At 37.9% G+C, this 18,723-nt stretch overlaps 1 protein-coding gene across 2 annotated transcripts in view; it reads left to right on the top strand.

Moving 5' to 3' along the window:
• LOC127878204 (coiled-coil domain-containing protein 171-like) overlaps positions 1-18,723 on the top strand; it is a 62,542-nt gene that overhangs the window by 32,060 nt on the left and 11,759 nt on the right. For both annotated transcript variants that reach the window (XM_052424692.1, XM_052424693.1), the window contains exons 18-24: positions 1,300-1,467; positions 4,194-4,382; positions 12,322-12,710; positions 13,239-13,354; positions 14,544-14,687; positions 16,422-16,633; positions 17,010-17,189. In XM_052424692.1, coding sequence (XP_052280652.1) covers positions 1,300-1,467; positions 4,194-4,382; positions 12,322-12,710; positions 13,239-13,354; positions 14,544-14,687; positions 16,422-16,633; positions 17,010-17,189 — 1,398 coding nt within the window. The remainder of the gene's footprint in view (positions 1-1,299; positions 1,468-4,193; positions 4,383-12,321; positions 12,711-13,238; positions 13,355-14,543; positions 14,688-16,421; positions 16,634-17,009; positions 17,190-18,723) is intronic.

Below are 18,723 nucleotides of genomic sequence, written 5' to 3'. Positions count from 1 at the left end.
TTTTATTTTCTGCTGATCAGATCTATGTGTTTTATAAATTTAAACATGGTTAACTTTAAATGATGAATAACTTTTATACAAATGGCCCATAGTTCTGTTATTTTGTTTTATGCCCCCGGATCGAATTATCGTGGGCATCTTGTTTTTGGCCTGCCTGTCTGTCATTCTGTCCCAAAACTTTAACCTTGGTTAAAGTTTTGCGATGACTTTTGCAATATTGAAGATAGCAACTTGATATTTGGCATGCATGTGTATCTCATGAAGCTGCACATTTTGAGTGGTGAAAGGTCAATGTCAAGGTCATCCTTCAAGGTCAAAAGTCAAAAAATACAACCCAAGGGAAGTTATAAGCTTTAAAGGGAGATAATTTCTAAACCTGCCAAATGATATATTGAAATTTTATTTCAAAGCGGCGCAATAGGAGGCATTGTGTTTCTGACAAACACATCTCTTGTTATTTGTATTTCTATTTAACAAATATCACTTTCATTTAATAATTACGTTTGAAAGAAATGGACTTGAGCATCAATGATTTTATAGATTTTTTATCTTAAAAAATGTGTGAACTTATTTACATTTAAGTTAACGCTTGTTGGAAAGATATAAAAAACTTAAGTAAATTTGCTGGGACACATTACACAACATTACATTTGTGTAAACTGTCACTTTCTGAGCTTTATCACAAACTGTGTGAATGTTTTTTGTGTGCAAAATTGTTAATTATGCTTTTCTGTTTTAAGTATAACACAGATGGAAATCTTGCTTTTTTTGAAAAACAACAACAACAGATTTATGTACTTGCAAGAAGTTTGACTTTGCAGGAACCTTGAAATATAAACAAATAGTAGTTTAGTATTGAAACGCTTATAACAAAGAATTATAAACTTTAGTCTCATAAAAATCAAAGCCAAATCTCTTAAGTGTTGGGGTTAGCTGGTATTCATGTATCAGTTTTGTATACTGCTGTTTTTTTTTCCTAGCAAAAGCTGAATCTATACCCTTGGGGTTAATTTCAACCATGCATGCCTTTGAACAAGATATAAAAAGTATCAAAATCTAGAACACTCATGATTATATAAGCCCCACTATGGTACAACTGGGTTTAATGCATAAAAGTAGAGTGTCCTCGCAGATTAGACTGTGCAGTCTGCACACGGTAATCAGGAAGGACTCTTTCCACTTTATTGTATTTTTAATTTAAAGGAAGTCTCTTCTTAAGGTTATGGTGGAAAATGTCGTCCCTGATCTTGCATAACAGTTTACGCAAATTCATTAAGGCTCATATCTATTGTATTCCAGGAGAAGCTAGCATTCCTGCATGGACTGTATCAGCGGCTGCTGGCAGGGAAGATTGTCGTGGCAAGCAAAGAGAAGACGTTTAACCAGTTCTCGTGGCACGACCTCACCAACATGGTGTACGACCAGGTGGCCACCCTTATCAATAACCTGCAGAATGCAGAGGAGAAGGTAGGCAGCATGGACATAGTGGGCATTGAAAACAGGGCTTTATGCATGTGCGTAAAGTGTAGTCACAGATATGTGCAGTCCACACAAGCTAATCAGGAACGACACTTTTCGCTTAAAAGCGGAAAGTGTCGTCGCTGTGAGCCTGTGTGGACTGCACATGCTAATCTTGGATGACATGATATGCACATGCTTTAAGGCCAGTTTTCCCAGAATGCAACTTAATTAAAAGACCTTTCTTACTAGATTCAAGACTTTAAGGCTTCATTTCAAACCCTCAGATACTGATCTAAAGCAAACATCATAAAACCTGAAAGGACTACAGTTACACGCAGGCTGTTCTGGTTTTGTGCTTGTTGCATTCAGCCATTTTAACTTTGCTTTTGAGTGGGAAAGAGTTAAGCCATCATTGCTTGTTATACATAGTAACTTGCAAAAATTGATTAAATTTTTATAAAAAAGCAAACAAAGGGAATTAGTTATATAATGTTTTACGATTTAAATCATTTTAGGTGTGTTGACTCTCTGGAAAATGTGTGCTCAGCTCTTATTATTTTGTTGTGTATCTGCATACTGTTAATTTATTTGAATAAAATAAGGTAAACAGAAAAACTAAGATAAAGTTGAATTGAGAATGCTAACATTCTTGACTTACCTCATTCATATTTCATCTGCTATTTGAATAGTGTATTCGAACAACAATTCAGGTTTGTCTATTGGAAACAAAAGCTTTTAGAAAATAGAAAGATAATCCAAAACCCATGTTTGTCAAAAGTTAATTATGCCCAGGGCATATAGCCATAGGCCTGTCGGTTCTTCCAATCATGCGTCTGTACGAGGTTAACCCTAAATAAGATTTTTATTTATAATATCAACACCGCATGTTATCAATCTTTGGTACTTGCATGGCTGTTATCGATGCACACTTTCAACACACCAACATCATATGAACTCATACAGCGCATGTACCTTATTCTGATATGATATTTGCCTACATTTCAACTAAGACTATTGACTTTGACTGATTCAGAAGGATCATATACGTGTAACTCCAAAATGAGATGTTTTTGTCTAAAATCAATACTTCTTGCTACAAAGCTTAAATTCCTGCATGGATGTTATCTGTGAACACTGTCACACAGGCTTGCTATAAAGTTTGTATACTTGCATGGATGTTATATGTGAGCACTCTCATCAAAACAACCTTATCTAAACTCATTTCGACCTCAACATTGACCTACTTTTGGACTTGGTCTAATTCAAACGATGAACATTATTGGTTAACCCAAATTTACTGTTTGGCAAAAATCAATACAACTTACTAAAGATATTTTATACTTAATACTACCATTCAGCACAGCTTTATGTATCAGCTGACCTCATCTTGAACATGACATTGACCTTATTTTGTACTAAGACTTATTAAATGGGCCAATGAAGTGATATGCATAAGACTTCTGGGAGCATCAGTGTTTATTAAATGCAGCATCTAGTTTATTAATGGTTTATGCTTATATACCCTTTCATTGGAGAGGATTTCAATATATTGTTCCATTAAAGTGTCTTATAAGCATGCATCTAGTTTACTGTTATTCATTTTGATATGGTCCTTACTTCTGACATTTATTATATATCAGTGCCATGGATACTTAATAAAACATTCAAAACCATTATACCAGTAAGACATCTTTCTGTTTTCTTAAAGCTTAAACAATTTTAGTGTATGCAGCGTGAAGAGAAATGGCTATGTAAGACTGTTAAATGCACACATTATACCTATGTATGTGGTATATAGCTAGGTTTTTTGCCATGAAGTCTTTTGATGATTATTATCTGCTTTCATTGGATTGTCTTGTTCTTGCTAGGAACTTATAAATATTGAACGAAACATAGACCTACGTATGAAGGTAAATATCTGCCATGTCAGCAATGTTCATTGAACTCTGGACCTCTGCTGGTGGTCACCATTTCTCAACGCAATGCACTTTGACCTTCATGCCTTTGTTAATATGCTAAACATGGTTTAAAAATAATTGCAAAGCATTTTCAATGCAATTGCAAAGTATTTCTTCTGTTTGAAAATGTGCAATACTTGTGATACAATGTATTTTCTTGATCATTTTGAAGTCATTCATTTAAGTCATTAATTTCTCATATTTTCTCTTCACAAAAAAACCACAAAACACATTATTATTAAAAACACACATTTATTATTCATCCCTTGTGTGCCTCAATGCATTTCTGTTTAACTATGGTGTTATCTGATGGGGTCTTTAAATACAAGTTTGCAACTGTTGTGCATGGGTGTTCACAATTACCACTTTTACCAAGCTCTTATCCTTTTTCATTAGTTACTTATATGGGCTCTTTATCCGTTATCCTGATGAATCATGTATGTGTATGATATTGGAAAAACTTAAAACATATTGGAAATGGTACCATACTGCAGAAACAATTTTTACATACTGCTTCATGTAAGATATTTTTTGAGTTAACAATACTAAAAAATATTACATATTGTATATTTAATATTCTGATTATATGTTGTTGGTTTAGTGTGTACAATTTAATATATGACACAATTAAAAAGCAAATGGATGACCTAAAGAATCTTAGAACTTTAAGCTTTGTTGACCCACTGTTGTTCTGTTTTGTTGACCCACTGTTGATCAGTTGGCTAGCTGTATTTCCTGTGGCAAGTACTGAACCACCCACTCTCGCTTCCACAGATCACCCACCTGGACGAGTGCCTGCGGGCGCGTGAGGAGGGCCTCAAAGATGATCACCTGAGCCACGAGGACCAGATGAACAAGCTGACCACCCTCACCAAAGAGCGCGAGCTCTCCTGGCAGAAACAGAAACAGGAGCTGGAGGACCACTACCAGCAGATGCTCACCGAGATGCAGGCCAGGATCAAGGTGGGTTGCAAGTCGCCATGATGTAGTGGATATTGCATCTGCCTATCAACCCTGAGGTCATGTGTTTGATCCCAATAGTGGAAACATTCTTTAGAATTTTCCAAAAGACACCCAAGTACTGGTTCTACTCAGAAAACGTTCTTGTGAGTTTCAATAAGCCTTAGGCTTTTGATGTAATTGAGCTAAAATAAATAGTTGTAAACTAAGTTGGGTCATGGGGAACTCTGTATTCAAATTGTTCCGTATCTCATTTTTTTGTTGGTTTTGAATAACAGTCATTGATTGTTAGTTAGGTTTTGAACCTGATTTTATGGCACTAGGTTTGACAATCACTTTCTGCTCTGTTTTCCCTATTTGTTTTCAAATTCTTTGATTAGGAATTTTATTTTCTGTTTTTATGATTGATATTTCCTTTATATATATATTTGAATCAAGTTCATTGATATAGTGTACTAGATTTTAAACTTGTTTTAGGGGCTCTGGAATAAAATTGTCTTCATCTTTTAAGCTGATTTGTTAATATTTTAAGCAATGTGGAGGTGGGTCTAGAATTTTTTTTTCTGCTGTTCGATTTTTCCTGCAGTCTTAAGATTCCTTATTTTTAATTGAAATGTTTTGTTATGATCATATATCAATATTTGGTAAGTATTTTAATTGAATACTTACAAAAATTGAACCCTTTCACAAGACTCTAACATCAGGTTTTCTAGGCATAGCTTAATATCGCAATTTTTAGCTCACCTGATTGCTCAGGTGAGCTTTTGTGACTGGTCTTTGTCCGTCTGTCCGTCCGTCCATCCACATTTGTTCGTAAACACTCTTGAAGCCACATTTATTGTCCGATCTTCATGAAACTTGGTCAGAAGCTTCGTATCAATGAAATCTCGGTCTGTTTGAAGTTTGAAACTGGGTCGTGCCGGGTCAAAAACTAGGTCACTAGGTCAAAAAAAGGAAAAAACTTGTAAGCACTGTAGAAGTCACATTTCATGCCCAATCTTCATGTAACTTTGTCAAAATGTTTGTCTTAATGATATGTTGGTTGAGTTCAAAAGTGGTTCCGGTCCGTTGAAAAGCATGGCCGCCAGTGGGCGGGGCAGTTTTCCTTATTTGGCTATAGAGAAACCTTGTAAACACTGTAGAAGTCACAATTTTTGCCCAATCATCGTGAAAGTTGGTCAAAACATTGGTTTTATTGATTTCTCGGACGAGTTCGAAAATGGTCCAGATCGGTGAAAAAACATGGCCGCCAGTGGGCGGGGCATTTTTCTCTATATGTTTATAGTGAAAACATGTGAACACTCTAGAAGTCACATTTTTGGCCCAATTTTAATGAAATTTGGTCAGAACATTTGTTTCCTTGATATGAGATTTGAGTTCGAAAATGGTTCCGGTCCGTTGAAAAACATGGTTGCCAGGGGGACGGGCAGTTTTCCTTATATTTATATAGTAAAAAGCTTGTAAACAATCATGAATTAAGGTCATGTAACATGTGAGACAACTCTTTTAAATATTGCATTTAAGTTTACAGTAGTTACTCCCCTTTGACTATTAATGTTTTCATAATAATACAGTGTATTTTCTAGAGGGCACATTTCTTTTCCTATCTTCATGAAACTTGGTCAGAAGCTTTGTCCCAATGATATCTCGGTCGAGTTTGAAACTGGGTCATGCCGGGTCAAAAACTAGGTCACTAGGTCAAAAAAAAGAAAAACCTTGTAAACACTGTAGAAGTCACATTTCATGCCCAATCTTCATGAAACTTTGTCAAAATGTTTATCTTAATGATATGTTGGTTGAGTTCAAAAGTGGTTCTGGTCTGTTGAAAAACATGGCCGCCAGTGGATGGGGCAGTTTTTATGCTCCCCCAAAATTTATTTTGGGGGGAGCATATAGTCGCTGCTCGTCTGTCCGTGCGTGTGTGTGTGCGTCTGTCTGTCCGTCCGTGCACAATTTTTGTCCGGGCTATTTCTCAGCAACTAATGACCGGAATTCAATGAAACTTTATGGGAAGCTTCACTACCAAGATGACATGTGCATATTATCAGCCGGTTACGGTTGGATGATTTTTCACAGAGTTATGGCCCTTTGAAATTTTCCATTAACTGTACATATAGTGCAATTCTTGTCCGGGCTATTTCTCAGCAACTAATGACCACAATTCAATGAAACTTTATGGAAAGCTTCACTACCAAAAGGAGATGTGCATATTATCAGCTGGTTCTGGTCGGATGATTTTTCACAGAGTTATGGCTCTTTGAAATTTTCCATTAACTGTACATATAGTGCAATTCTTGTCCGGGCTATTTCTCAGCAACTAATGACCGGAATTCAATGAAACTTTATGGGAAGCTTGACTACCAAGAGGACATGTGCATATTATCAGCCGGTTCTGGTCGGATGATTTTTCACAGAGTTATGGCCCTTTGAAATTTTCCATTAACTGTACATATAGTGCAATTCTTGTCCGGGCTATTTCTCAGCAACTAATGACCGGAATTCAATGAAACTTTATGGGAAGCTTCACTACCAAGAGGAGATGTGCATATTATCAGCCGGATCTGGTCTGATGATTTTTCACAGAGTTATGGCTCTTTGAAATTTCCCTTTAACTGTACATATAGTGCAATTCTTGTCCGGGCTATTTCTCAGCAACTAATGACCGGAATTCTATGAAACTTTATGGGAAGCTTCACTACCAAGAGGAGATGTGCATATTATCAGCCGGTTCTGGTCGGATGATTTTTCACAGAGTTATGGCCCTTTGAAATTTTCTATAAACTGTTCATAAAGTGCAATTCTTGTCCGGGCTATTTCTCCCCAACTACTGACTGGAATTCAATGAAGCTTTATGGGAAGCTTAACTACCTTGAGGAGATGCGCATGTTATTTGTGGGTTCTGGTTAGATGATTTATTTAGAGAGTTATGGCCCTGTGAAATTTTTAAGTTGCTAAACCATCCAACGTATTATTTTGTCCAAAGTTATGCCCCTCAAGACGTTTCCTTTTATCTGAATATATAGTGCAATATTGTGACAAAAAAACCTTTGGGGAGCATCACCCGTCTCCGATGGTTTCTTGTCCTTATTTGGCTAGAGAGATACCTTGTTCACACTCTAGAGGCCACATTTTCCGATCTTCACGAAACTTGGTCAGAAGAAGGTCCCAATGATATCTCGATGGAGTTGGAAACTGGGTCATGCTGGGTCAAAAACTAGGTCACTAGGTCAAAAAAAAGAAAACCCTTGTAAACACTGTAGAAGTAACATTTCATGCTCAATCTTCATGTAAATTTGTCAAAATGTTTGTCTTAATGATATGTTGGTTGAGTTCAAAAGTGATTCTGGTCCGTTGAAAAGCATGGCCGCCAGTGGGCGGGGCAGTTTTCCTTATTTGGCTATAGAGAAACCTTGTAAACACTGTAGAAGTCACAATTTTTGCCCAATCATCATGAAAGTTGGACAAAACATTGGTTTTATTGATATCGATATGAGTTCGAAAATGGTCCAGATCGGGGAAAAACATGGCTGCCAGTGGGCGGGGCATTTTTCTCTATATGTATATAGTGAAAACAAGTCAGCGTTTTTTTCCTTCTTCAACTAGTACCGGGGAACGGTACCTTTCCCAAAGCCTACCGGAGGCTTCCCAATTTTAGCACCGGACCTTTCCCAATCTCGATATCTACCGTTCCGAACGATTTTAGGTGCCGTTCCCAATAGCCAGTGCCTTTTATTTTCGCTGGAAATATCTTTTGATATTGTCGAGCCTTTCATTTTCGGCCATTTATTTTCGTAGGACATTGTTGCGTAGAAAGTAAACAAAACTTTTCAAATGGGGCGCAATTCTAACCGCTGTGTAAAATGTGAATGGATTACATAACTGCGACGAGTGATCGATATTTCCCGTGAAAGAATTCCATCGCTAAGACCAGTCTTCCTTACATCAATAAACTTTCTCAACACTAATTTCGTTGACATTAAAAAAAAAACGTAACCGTATTGAGTTAAATCCGCATATTACTTCTATGTATAGTTTTTTAAGTGTCAAATCCGGACAGTAACTATTCGGATACGAATATAAACAAATAAAAGTTTAACATAAAATTAAAAATAATGAGACATGGGTGTAAAATCCTATAGTTATTTACAACATATACATAAGCATTTAATGGCAGATGATCTTAATATCTTATTTGATGATTTGAAAAAAAATCAAAACAAAATATAAGACTTACCTTTGAAAATTATTGTTAAAGCATTCCACTCTAAAAACTCATTTTGGTTACGTGTGACTATTCTCACTGTCTATTGTTAAAAGATGTCAAACCAGTACAAGATCCATTGTTGTTGTTTTTCTTTAGTTTTTAAGTTTTTAATTTAACTCACATGAAACATTGCAGGGCTTGTAAGACTTTTAAGGGCTAAAACAAAATTATTAATATTAATTTTTATGCAACCTCAGTGCTTATGCCTATCACTGGAAGATATTTTTCCAATTGACGGGCACATTCTAACTGAAGTGGCAATAACACAATTTTCACATGACATGATACGATAGTCAAAATATCATAACCGTACTGTAGTTTTTCTGTCAAAACCTAGAGTTTAAAATGCTTTGTGATGCAGAATATAGCCCCTAATGATAGATTACATGCATTTTAAAGGTTCCCAATTCATCAATTTTGCGACTCGAATTTTTCCCAATTCATTGATTTTGCGACTCATTTTTTTCCCAATTTGAAAGTTTCACGACTCGAAAAATTCCCAATTGTAGGGGTACAGGTACCTTTCCCCTTTGGGGAAAAAAAACGCTGCAAGTGGACACTAGAAGTCACATTTTTGGCCCAATTTTCTTGAAATTTGGTCAGAACATTTGTTTCCTTGATACGAGAGTTGAGTTAAAAAATGGTTCGGGGGGGGGGGCAGTTTTCTTATATTTACATAGTAAAAAAAGCTTGTGAACACTCTAGAAGTCACATTTTTTGCCCAATCATCATGAAACTTGGTGAAATGATTGGTTTTATATATATATATCGCAAATGGTCCCGATCAGTCAAAACACATGGCCGCCGGGGGGGGGGGCAGTTTTCCTTATGTGACTAGAGAGAAACCTTGTGATCGAACACTATAGAAGTCTCATTTTTTGCCTAATCATCGTGAAACTTAGTCAATACATTGGTTATATTGATCTCGGACAAGTTGGAAAATGGCTCAGATCGGTGAAACACACTTTTTAGCTCACCTGATTGCTTAGGTGAGGTTTTAGAATTGGTCTTTGTCCATTCACACTTCTCAAGCATTCTTTATGAAAGTTGCTGAAAGATCTCTAGTCAAGTTTGATAATGAGCAAAATAACATAATTAATGCCCTTAGATTGTCCAAATTTTCATTATATTATATATATATAGAGGTCACAATTTTGTTTCAGATTTAATGAATCTTGGTCAAAATATTTATTTTTGTAAGCAAAGTTTGATGTTTGGTAAGGGGGGTCAACTCAAAATATAGGTCACCAGGTAAAATCTTACAAAAACAAAAACACTCCATATGCCAGAGTTTCGGTTCAATAATGATGAAACTTGCACAGGGTGTTTGTCTGGACAATATCTAGGTCAAGTTTGACGTTTGGTAAAGATTAAATGAACCGACTCCTCTCAGGTGAGCGAACTAGGGCCATCTTGGTCCTCTTGTTTAAAATATTTTCACTAAATATTTCTTAAATGATTCTAGGCGAAGTGTGAGGATTTTTTGGTGTAGTAGTGGTAATCTCAAATGCTTATCTGTATATAGATCATTCCAAATCTTTGACTCTTTTTAGCTCGGCTGTTTTCGGAGAAAACCCGAGGTATTATCATAGCCAGCTCGTCGTGTCGTGTCCGCCGTCCGCACCGTGCTAAAACCTTAACATTTTGTCAAGGTTTTGAACATTGGCTCAAAATCAAAGTGCTTCAACCTACAACTTTGAAACTTCATATGTAGCTGCACCTTGATGAGTTCTACATGCCACACCCATTTTTGGGTCACTAGGTCAAAGGTCAAGGTCACTGTGACCTCTAAATAAAAAAATTAAATAAAAATCTGACAACCTTCATTTATTCAAAACTGCACCTGGCAGCCGAGCGTGGCACCCGTTATGCGGTGCTCTTGTTTAATTTGGGTATCGGCTGTCATGTCCTTTCTTTTGTTTCTATTTGTTGGGCAATTGATCACTTGCCTAAAATCAGAACATCCTAATGCTAATAGGATTTATCTCCTGCTGATGCCATTAGCCTAGATTTATGTTTTGACAGGATTTCCATAAGCTTGCTCTTAAAATAGCAATTAAGTTTTCAAACTTGACAGGCTTTGAATAAAATTTGTGAGTGAAAACAACCAAAATAAACACTATTTTGTTGAAAACCATACACATTTTTGAGAAATCTTGCCAGGAGTTTTCCTTTGTTTACTGTACATGCACCTTGCACTGGGAAAATTGGTTTTTTATTAATGTTTGTAAATTATTGTCCCAGAGTAGGTTATGACATGAGGCTAATCAGGGACAACACTTTCAGCTTTTATTGTATTGTATTTATTTTATTTACGTTTATAATGGTTATTTATTATGCCCCCCTTCGAAGAAGAGGGGGTATATTGCTTTGCTCATGTCGGTCGGTCGGTCTGTCGGTCCGTCCACAAGGTGGTTGTCAGATGATAACTCAAGAACGCTTGGGCCTAGGATCATGAAACTTCATAGGTACATTGATCATGACTCGCAGATGACCCCTATTGATTTTGAGGTCACTAGGTCAAAGGTCAAGGTCACGGTGACCCGAAATAGTAAAATGGTTTTTGGATGATAACTCAAGAAGCATACGCCTAGGATCATGAAACTTCATGGGTAGATTGATCATGACTCGCAGATGACCCCTATTGATTTTGAGGTCACTAGGTCAAAGGTCAAGGTCACGGTGACCCGAAATAGTAAAATGGTTTCCGGATGATAACTCAAGAACGCATACGCCTAGGATCATGAAACTTCATGGGTAGATTGATCATGACTCGCAGATGACCCCTATTGATTTTGAGGTCACTAGGTCAAAGGTCAAGGTCATGGTGACCCGAAATAGTAAAATTGTTTTCGGATGATAACTCAAGAACGCATACGCCTAGGATCATGAAACTTCATAGGTAGATTGATCATGACTCGCAGATGACCCCTATTGATTTTTAGGTCACAAGGTCAAAGGTCAAGGTCACGGTGACCCGAAATAGTAAAATGATTTTCGGATGATAACTAAAGAACGCTTTTGCTTAGGGGCATGACACTTCATAGGTACATTGATCGTGACTCGCAGATGACCCCTATTGATTTTCAGGTCACTAGGTCAAAGGTCAAGGTCACAGTGACAAAAAACGTATTCACACAATGGCTGCCACTACAACGGACAGCCCATATGGGGGGCATGCATGTTTTACAAACAGCCCTTGTTTACCTTTTGATATGAAATGAATATACTTTTTTTTAAATCTGTTGACGTCAATTTTTGCTGACATTTTCAGTGTATTATGTAATGATTATGAAATGTGATTTTTTCCTCTGTTGTTTTTTTTGCTTATATAAATAGTTGAGTAAGAATACTCAATTCAGTGTGCACATAAACACACAACACTATCACGAGTGATTTAGTATTATCTTTATTTACGATATTTTTTCACGCATGTATGAATGTTTTGTATTGATCACGATGAGCTGTTATATGCTTAAGTGCATAAAATATTTGTTCTGTTCTGTATTTTGTTTTAAATAAGGTCTCATGTAGTGAAATTCAAGTTTAGGCTGAAAGACTTGTCTTTGATAAGCCTGTTGGGACTACACAAGCTCATCTGGGATGACATTTAAGGCTCATGCATCAAGCCCAGTTTGCAGAGAGCAAGGCTCATATGTTATATGCTCTTCAATGCAGAAAAGCCAGAGTGTGGCTGACCAGGCTTGGGAGAAGATCCGTACGACCGGCAGCGTACAGCAGGGGCTAGAGGCTGAGTGCTCAGACCTGCAGGGCAAACTGACCGACGCCCACCAGCAGAACACAGCCCTACTGGCCTCCTGCTCACTCCTGATTGGTGCGTTCTACCCATTGTGTGCCCGAGCAAACAACTTGGCGTGTCAGCGACGGATTATGGAGGATCAGCTGAATAATTGGGACGTCTGTAGGGAGAGGGTGGAGCTACTGGTACACACATTGACGTCCGAGATGAACAAGGCTGACGGGAAACAAAGGGAGAGCACACTGCCAAAAAGGAGTCCTATGTTGATGTTTAGGACTGGGGCCATAGCTGTATTGGCAGCCAATAGGTCAGGGATATGATAAAGTTGATGTTTTTAGGACTCAAGAACATATTTAGTGTTTCTTTTATCTTTAAGGTGAATCCCCTTGAATGCCTACCATTTTATCATTTTTTTCTTTGCTTTTGTTGTATATTTTCAGAGTTTTTATAAAATAGGGTCATGCGTTTTACTAAATTCTGTCTGGAATAATTTCCCAATTTCCCAGTCTTTATTATGGTCTGCCAGATTTGTTAGTGCAAGTTGCTTAATAGTGTCTTTGATATGTAACTGATCACAATGGTTTGTAACTGTAATGTAAAAATATTACTTAAAAGTAATATTGATTGTAGATGATTGTGAATATAATATTTTTTCACCAAAGTGGTTCTATTTCAACATACTACTTGATAAACAGCTGTTATTTTTTATTCGTTTGAGCAGAATTCCTCCATTTCAATTCCAAACTTTCCACACGCTAGTTGACGTGTTATGTTACAGGAAAATCTCAATCATGTCCTGATAGACATGTCTTATGTTCCCTTCTTTTTCTTGCAGATTGAAGAGGATTGGAAGTGAAAGCACCTGTACATTTGTAACCCATGACTCGGCAACTGGCCATAACAACATCTTGGTTTGCACAGGAAGCTCCGACAGCCCTGTTAGAGATACTGGTAACTGTTGATTGCTCATTCCTATTGCTCAGACAGCCCTGTTAGAGATACTGGTAACTGTTGATTGCTCATTCCTATTGCTCAGACAGCCCTGTTAGAGATACTGGTAACTGTTGATTGCTCATTCCTATTGCTCAGATAGCCCTGTTAGAGATACTGGTAACTGTTGATTGCTCATTCCTAAGTTGCTTCTCAGATAACTGATACATTTTCAACGAAGTTGTTCAAATTTTAGCTGTTGGTAAAATTAACTGAAGTTAAAATTTGAAGAGATATTTTTATGTCCCCGGATCGATAGATCGGGGGTATATTGTTTTTGGCCTGTCTGTCTTTCTGTCTGTCATTCTGTCCCAAAACTTTAACCTTACAGTAAAGTTTTGCAATAACTTTTGAAATATTGAACATAGCAACTTCATATTTGGCATGCATGTGTATCTCATGGAGCTGCACATTGTGAGTGGTGAAAGGTCAAGGTCATCCTTGAAGGTCAAAGGTAAAAAAAAATAATTTAACCTACAGTAACGTTTTGCAATAACTTTTGAAATATTAAACATAGCAACTTCATATTTGGCATGCATGTGTATCTCATGGAGCTGCACATTTTGATTGGTGAAAGGTCAAGGTCATCCTTCAAGGTCAAAGGTCAAAAAAAGCGGCGCATTAGGGGGCATTGTGTTTCTGACAAACACATCTCTTGTTCTTCCTTTATTACCGTAAACTTAATACTTAGTGCTGATTTTAGACAGTGATAAATTGACTAAACATTGTTGAATCTTTGTACATTAAAAATTAACCACTGTTGGCTTTAACACATGGTAACTTTTATGAACAACTGGGCCATTTAGATTGTGTACTGACCTAAAGGGTCTATAACTAGATATATGATAGGATATGGACAAGTAAAAATTATGAATTGGCTTTGAGATTTTGAAACATGTTATTCTAATAAAAGATCTTTAAGTTATTATTGTTATAAAAAAAAAGACACCTACCAAAGCTGAATTAAAAAATGGTATTCATTTGCTAACAAAATACTTCAACAAAATGGTTTAGTTTTTGTATCATAGGTGTTTCAGTGCTGAAGTTTGAATGCTTATTGCAAAGTTATTCAGTTTCTGGACACAATAAACAATGTGTAATCTTCTCTGATGACCATTTTGGACCAACATTAATCACACATTTTTCACAGACGAAGACCGTTACCCAGGCCACAGTGCCCCTGGTGAGACGGGCCTCCTCCATTGGCTGACCAGCCCTGAGCTCCTGCACACACTCACCTCCAGTACATCCGAACTCATGGAGACCATGAACCAGGTGAAGGGCAAAGACAGAAGTAAGTGGATTCCTTGGGATTTGTGTGGTCAGTTGTGTGTGTAATATGTATAATCAGTAATTAAAAAATACAGAGAATACATAAATAATTCCCTCTGCAAAGCAAAAAGGGGTTTATAGGAATCCTTTTTGTCAATTCATACAAACAAATAGTATCCATTTGTTAGGACGTTCATCAGTCAGTCTGTAACACATCTCAATTGCTTGCTCCATTTATTCTATAGCCTTTGACAGATTTTTTTTAAACTTACCTCGAACATTTACGCATTGAGAGGATGTTAATTAATAAGGCTTGAGTCACTCATGCTGGCTCAAGGTCAAGAATCTTATCTCTTATACTATTTGGTGGATTTTCATGACACTTGGCTAAAATGTTAAGATTACAGAAACTATTAACACAGGGCATAAATCAATCACATCAGTTCCATGTCAAGGTCACACTTAATTGCCAATAGTTTAACCCTTCATTTTCGTGACTGCTCGACAACTCCTTTACCCTGAGTTGGTCATGCTAGTTTCATATCAAGTTGCTACTTCAAGGTTGAATGATTGGGCCTCCATTCAAGGTTGAATGATTGGGCCTCCATCTTTGTGCCAGCTCAATTACTCCTATACCCTTTGAAAGAGTTTTTGTGAAAATAAGCTGTTATGTAAGGTACATTGAGATGATGAGCTGAGTGCAGGAGTCACTAATGCTTGCTCAATTTCCAGGTCACATTGGAAGGTCAATAGCTTAGCCTTAATTTTTAGTGAGGCTGTTTTCTGAGAAAACCCGAGCTATTGTCATAGCCAGCTGGTCGTGTCATGTCGTGCTAAAACCTTAACATTGCATCTAAAATTAAAGTGCTTCCACCTACAACTTTGAAACTTCATATGTAGATGCACCTTGATGAGTTCTACATGCCACACCCATTTTTGGGTCACTAGGTCAAAGGTCAAGGTCACTGTGACCTCTAATTATTATTTTTTAATCTGACAAGTTTTCACAGTCGAGCGCGGCACCCGTTATGCGGTGCTCTTGTTGAAGGATATTCCTGATAGTTAATGTTATTTAAAAGATGACCAGAAGTCAATCACCATGGCTCAAAGTCACTGCTTCAAGGTAAAGGTATCTTTGATATTTCTGTCTCTATGACAGCCTTGTTCATTGATTATGATTATATCTTTGCAGGCAAGGGATATATAGGAGTCACACTGTGTGTTGGTTTTTAAGCCAGTTTGTCTGTTAAAATGTTATTTGTGTTTAAACATACTTCCTCCACATTTCTGAAGCATTTAAATTACAACTTCAAGTAAGAATTAACCGTGAAGTTGAGATGTGAAAAAGCTTGCAAATAAAGTATGAATAGGGGATATTTGAGTCACACTTAAATGACATTACAAAGTGTCAGTTGGTTTGTGGGACGGTGGGTCAGACAGCATAAACATTACACGTTTGTGGAACAAAGTATTTTCTAATTTTGAAACTAATGTCGTCACTATAAAGTGTAGATGTTTTACACACTTTTTTTCATCCCAAACGGTCCACACGCATGAGTTATACACTCTAACACAGTAGACAAAGCAGTCCATGGGCATTGTTCATATTTCTGTAGTAGTAGTTCTGTGTAATTAATGCTTCATGTTCATAACTATGATTTAACTTACCAGTGACAATGACTGAACTGAATTTCTGGTAGGCTCTTAGGCCTGAAGTTAGCCTTAAAAAACATTTCAACTCCATTTCACTCTACAGTGGGGTCTGTAGAGACCCGTGCTGTGGTGAACGCAGCCCGTAACTCCTTCACGCGTCTCTTTGACCGCCTGGGTCGCTACTATGAGGGTGTGGCCATACGGGCAGACATAGGGTTCCGGGAACGCAACTCCCTTGTGAGACTGCTGGGAAGGGGGCTCAATAGGGCCCTCAAGGACAAGACAGCCGAGGATATGGGGCCAGCTTCTCCACAGGTTTGTGCACTGTTATAAGGGGTATGATTACTGTTACTTTTGTCTGATTACCCTGTTTGAGATTGCTTTTCAAATGGTTCTTAGTTTATTGATGTGTTTAAAATGAGTTTTTGTTAACAGCGTAAATTCCGTAATGAGAGGGGGGGGGGGGGTAGGGTATATTCCTACCCTAAGGTTTTCTAGAATTACATGCTTGGTAATAGAAAATATATAAAAAATAAAAGCAATTTGAATTAGGGTCTTAAACATGATCTAAAAAGGCATTTTATAATAGCTGTTTTATTAAATTTTTAATAATTCATGATAATTGTGATAATAAACATTAAAAAACCATAAATGTGTTAGCAATTCTTTAGAGAAACGGTGTTTTTTTCAGGAGCTGATGATATCTCTTCAAAGCCACATTCTGGAGTTCACGCAGCGTCTGCACAGTGTGGAAGTGGAGAGGCGTGGCCTATTGCAGGAGGTGGGCAGGCTACAGGCTGAGCTGGAGCGACTGGGGCCTGAGAAGGAGGAGCTTCTCTCAGAGGGGGCGGAGATAGCTGTCACACAACAGGTGAGTGGGGCAGAGATAGCTGTCACACAACAGGTGAGTTGGGTAGAGAAAGCTGTCACACAACAGGTGAGTTGGGTAGAGAAAGCTGTCACACAACAGGTGAGTTGGGTAGAGAAAGCTGTCACTCAACAGATGAAGAGGGTGGAGATAGCTGTTACACAACACGTGAGGGGGCGGAGATAGCTGTCACGCTTCAAGTGAGTGAGGAGAAGATAGCTTTCACACAATAGATAAATACCTTAGAGGGGGCAGAGATATCTGTCACTCAACAGGTGAGGGGGGGGGGGGCGGATAAATATGTCACTCAACAGGTAAGCGACACATGAAACCACATTGGTTATGTAAAGTTATGTCCTCAATAAAAACAATTCAGTCTGTATCAGTCATAATTATTCAGTGTAATTGCATACTTTCATTGTTGATAATTATTAATGCACTGGTTTTACTTATTGATAGAGACCAATTAATTAATGTTTCAATTACAGCAAAACAAGCCTGTGTGTTCTACTAATAATATATATACATATATTCTTACAGGGAAACAAATGCTTGTTGATCCATGTTGATCTTTGTATTGCCTTGTTGGGAGTATGTCAAATATTATTGTATATACCAGTACCAATGTATTTCCTGCAGACATGGCTGTCTTGCTCAGTTGGTTACTGTATGTACCAGTGTGAGTGTATTTCCCCACAGGCCAGGCAGGCTTGCTAAGTTGGTTATTGTATGTACCAGTGTAAGTGTATTTCCCCACAGGCCAGGCTGGCTTGCTAAGTTGGTTACTGTATGTACCAGTGTGAGTGTATTTCCCCACAGGCCAGGTAGGCTTGCTAAGTTAGAAACTGTATGTACCAGCGTGAGTGTATTTCCCCACAGGCCAGGCTGGCTTGCTCAGTTGGTTACTGTATGTACCAGTGTGAGTGTATTTTCCCACAGGCCAGGCTGGCTTGCTCAGTTGGTTACTGTATGTACAAGTGTGAGTGTATTTCCCCACAGGCCAGGCTTGCTTGCTCAGTTGGTTACTGTATGTGCCAGTGTGAGTGTATTTCCCCACAGGCCAGGCTGGCTTGCTCAGTTGGTTACTGTATGTACCAGTGTGAGTGTATTTTTCCACAGACCAGGCTGGCTTGCTCAGTTGGTTACTGTATCTACCAGTGTGAGTGTATTTCTCCACAGACCAGGCTGGCTTGCTCAGTTAGTTACTGTATGTACAAGTGTGAGTGTATTTCCCCACAGACCAGGCTGGCTTGCTCAGTTGGTTACTGTATGTACAAGTGTGAGTGTATTTCCCCACACACCAGGCTTGCTTGCTCAGTTGGTTACTGTATGTACAAGTGTGAGTGTATTTTTTCACAGACCATGCTTGCTTGCTCAATTGGTTACTGTATGTACCAGTGTGAGTGTATTTTCCCACACACCAGGCTGGCTTGCTCAGTTGGTTACTATATGTACCAGTGTGAGTGTATTTTCCCACACATCAGGCTGGCTTGCTCAGTTGGTTACTGTATGTTCCGGTGTGAGTGTATTTCCCCAC

Source organism: Dreissena polymorpha, chromosome 4 (assembly GCF_020536995.1).
Source record: "Dreissena polymorpha isolate Duluth1 chromosome 4, UMN_Dpol_1.0, whole genome shotgun sequence".
In the NCBI taxonomy this organism is placed as follows: domain Eukaryota; kingdom Metazoa; phylum Mollusca; class Bivalvia; order Myida; family Dreissenidae; genus Dreissena; species Dreissena polymorpha.
This window is presented reverse-complemented; position numbering and strand designations above follow the sequence as displayed.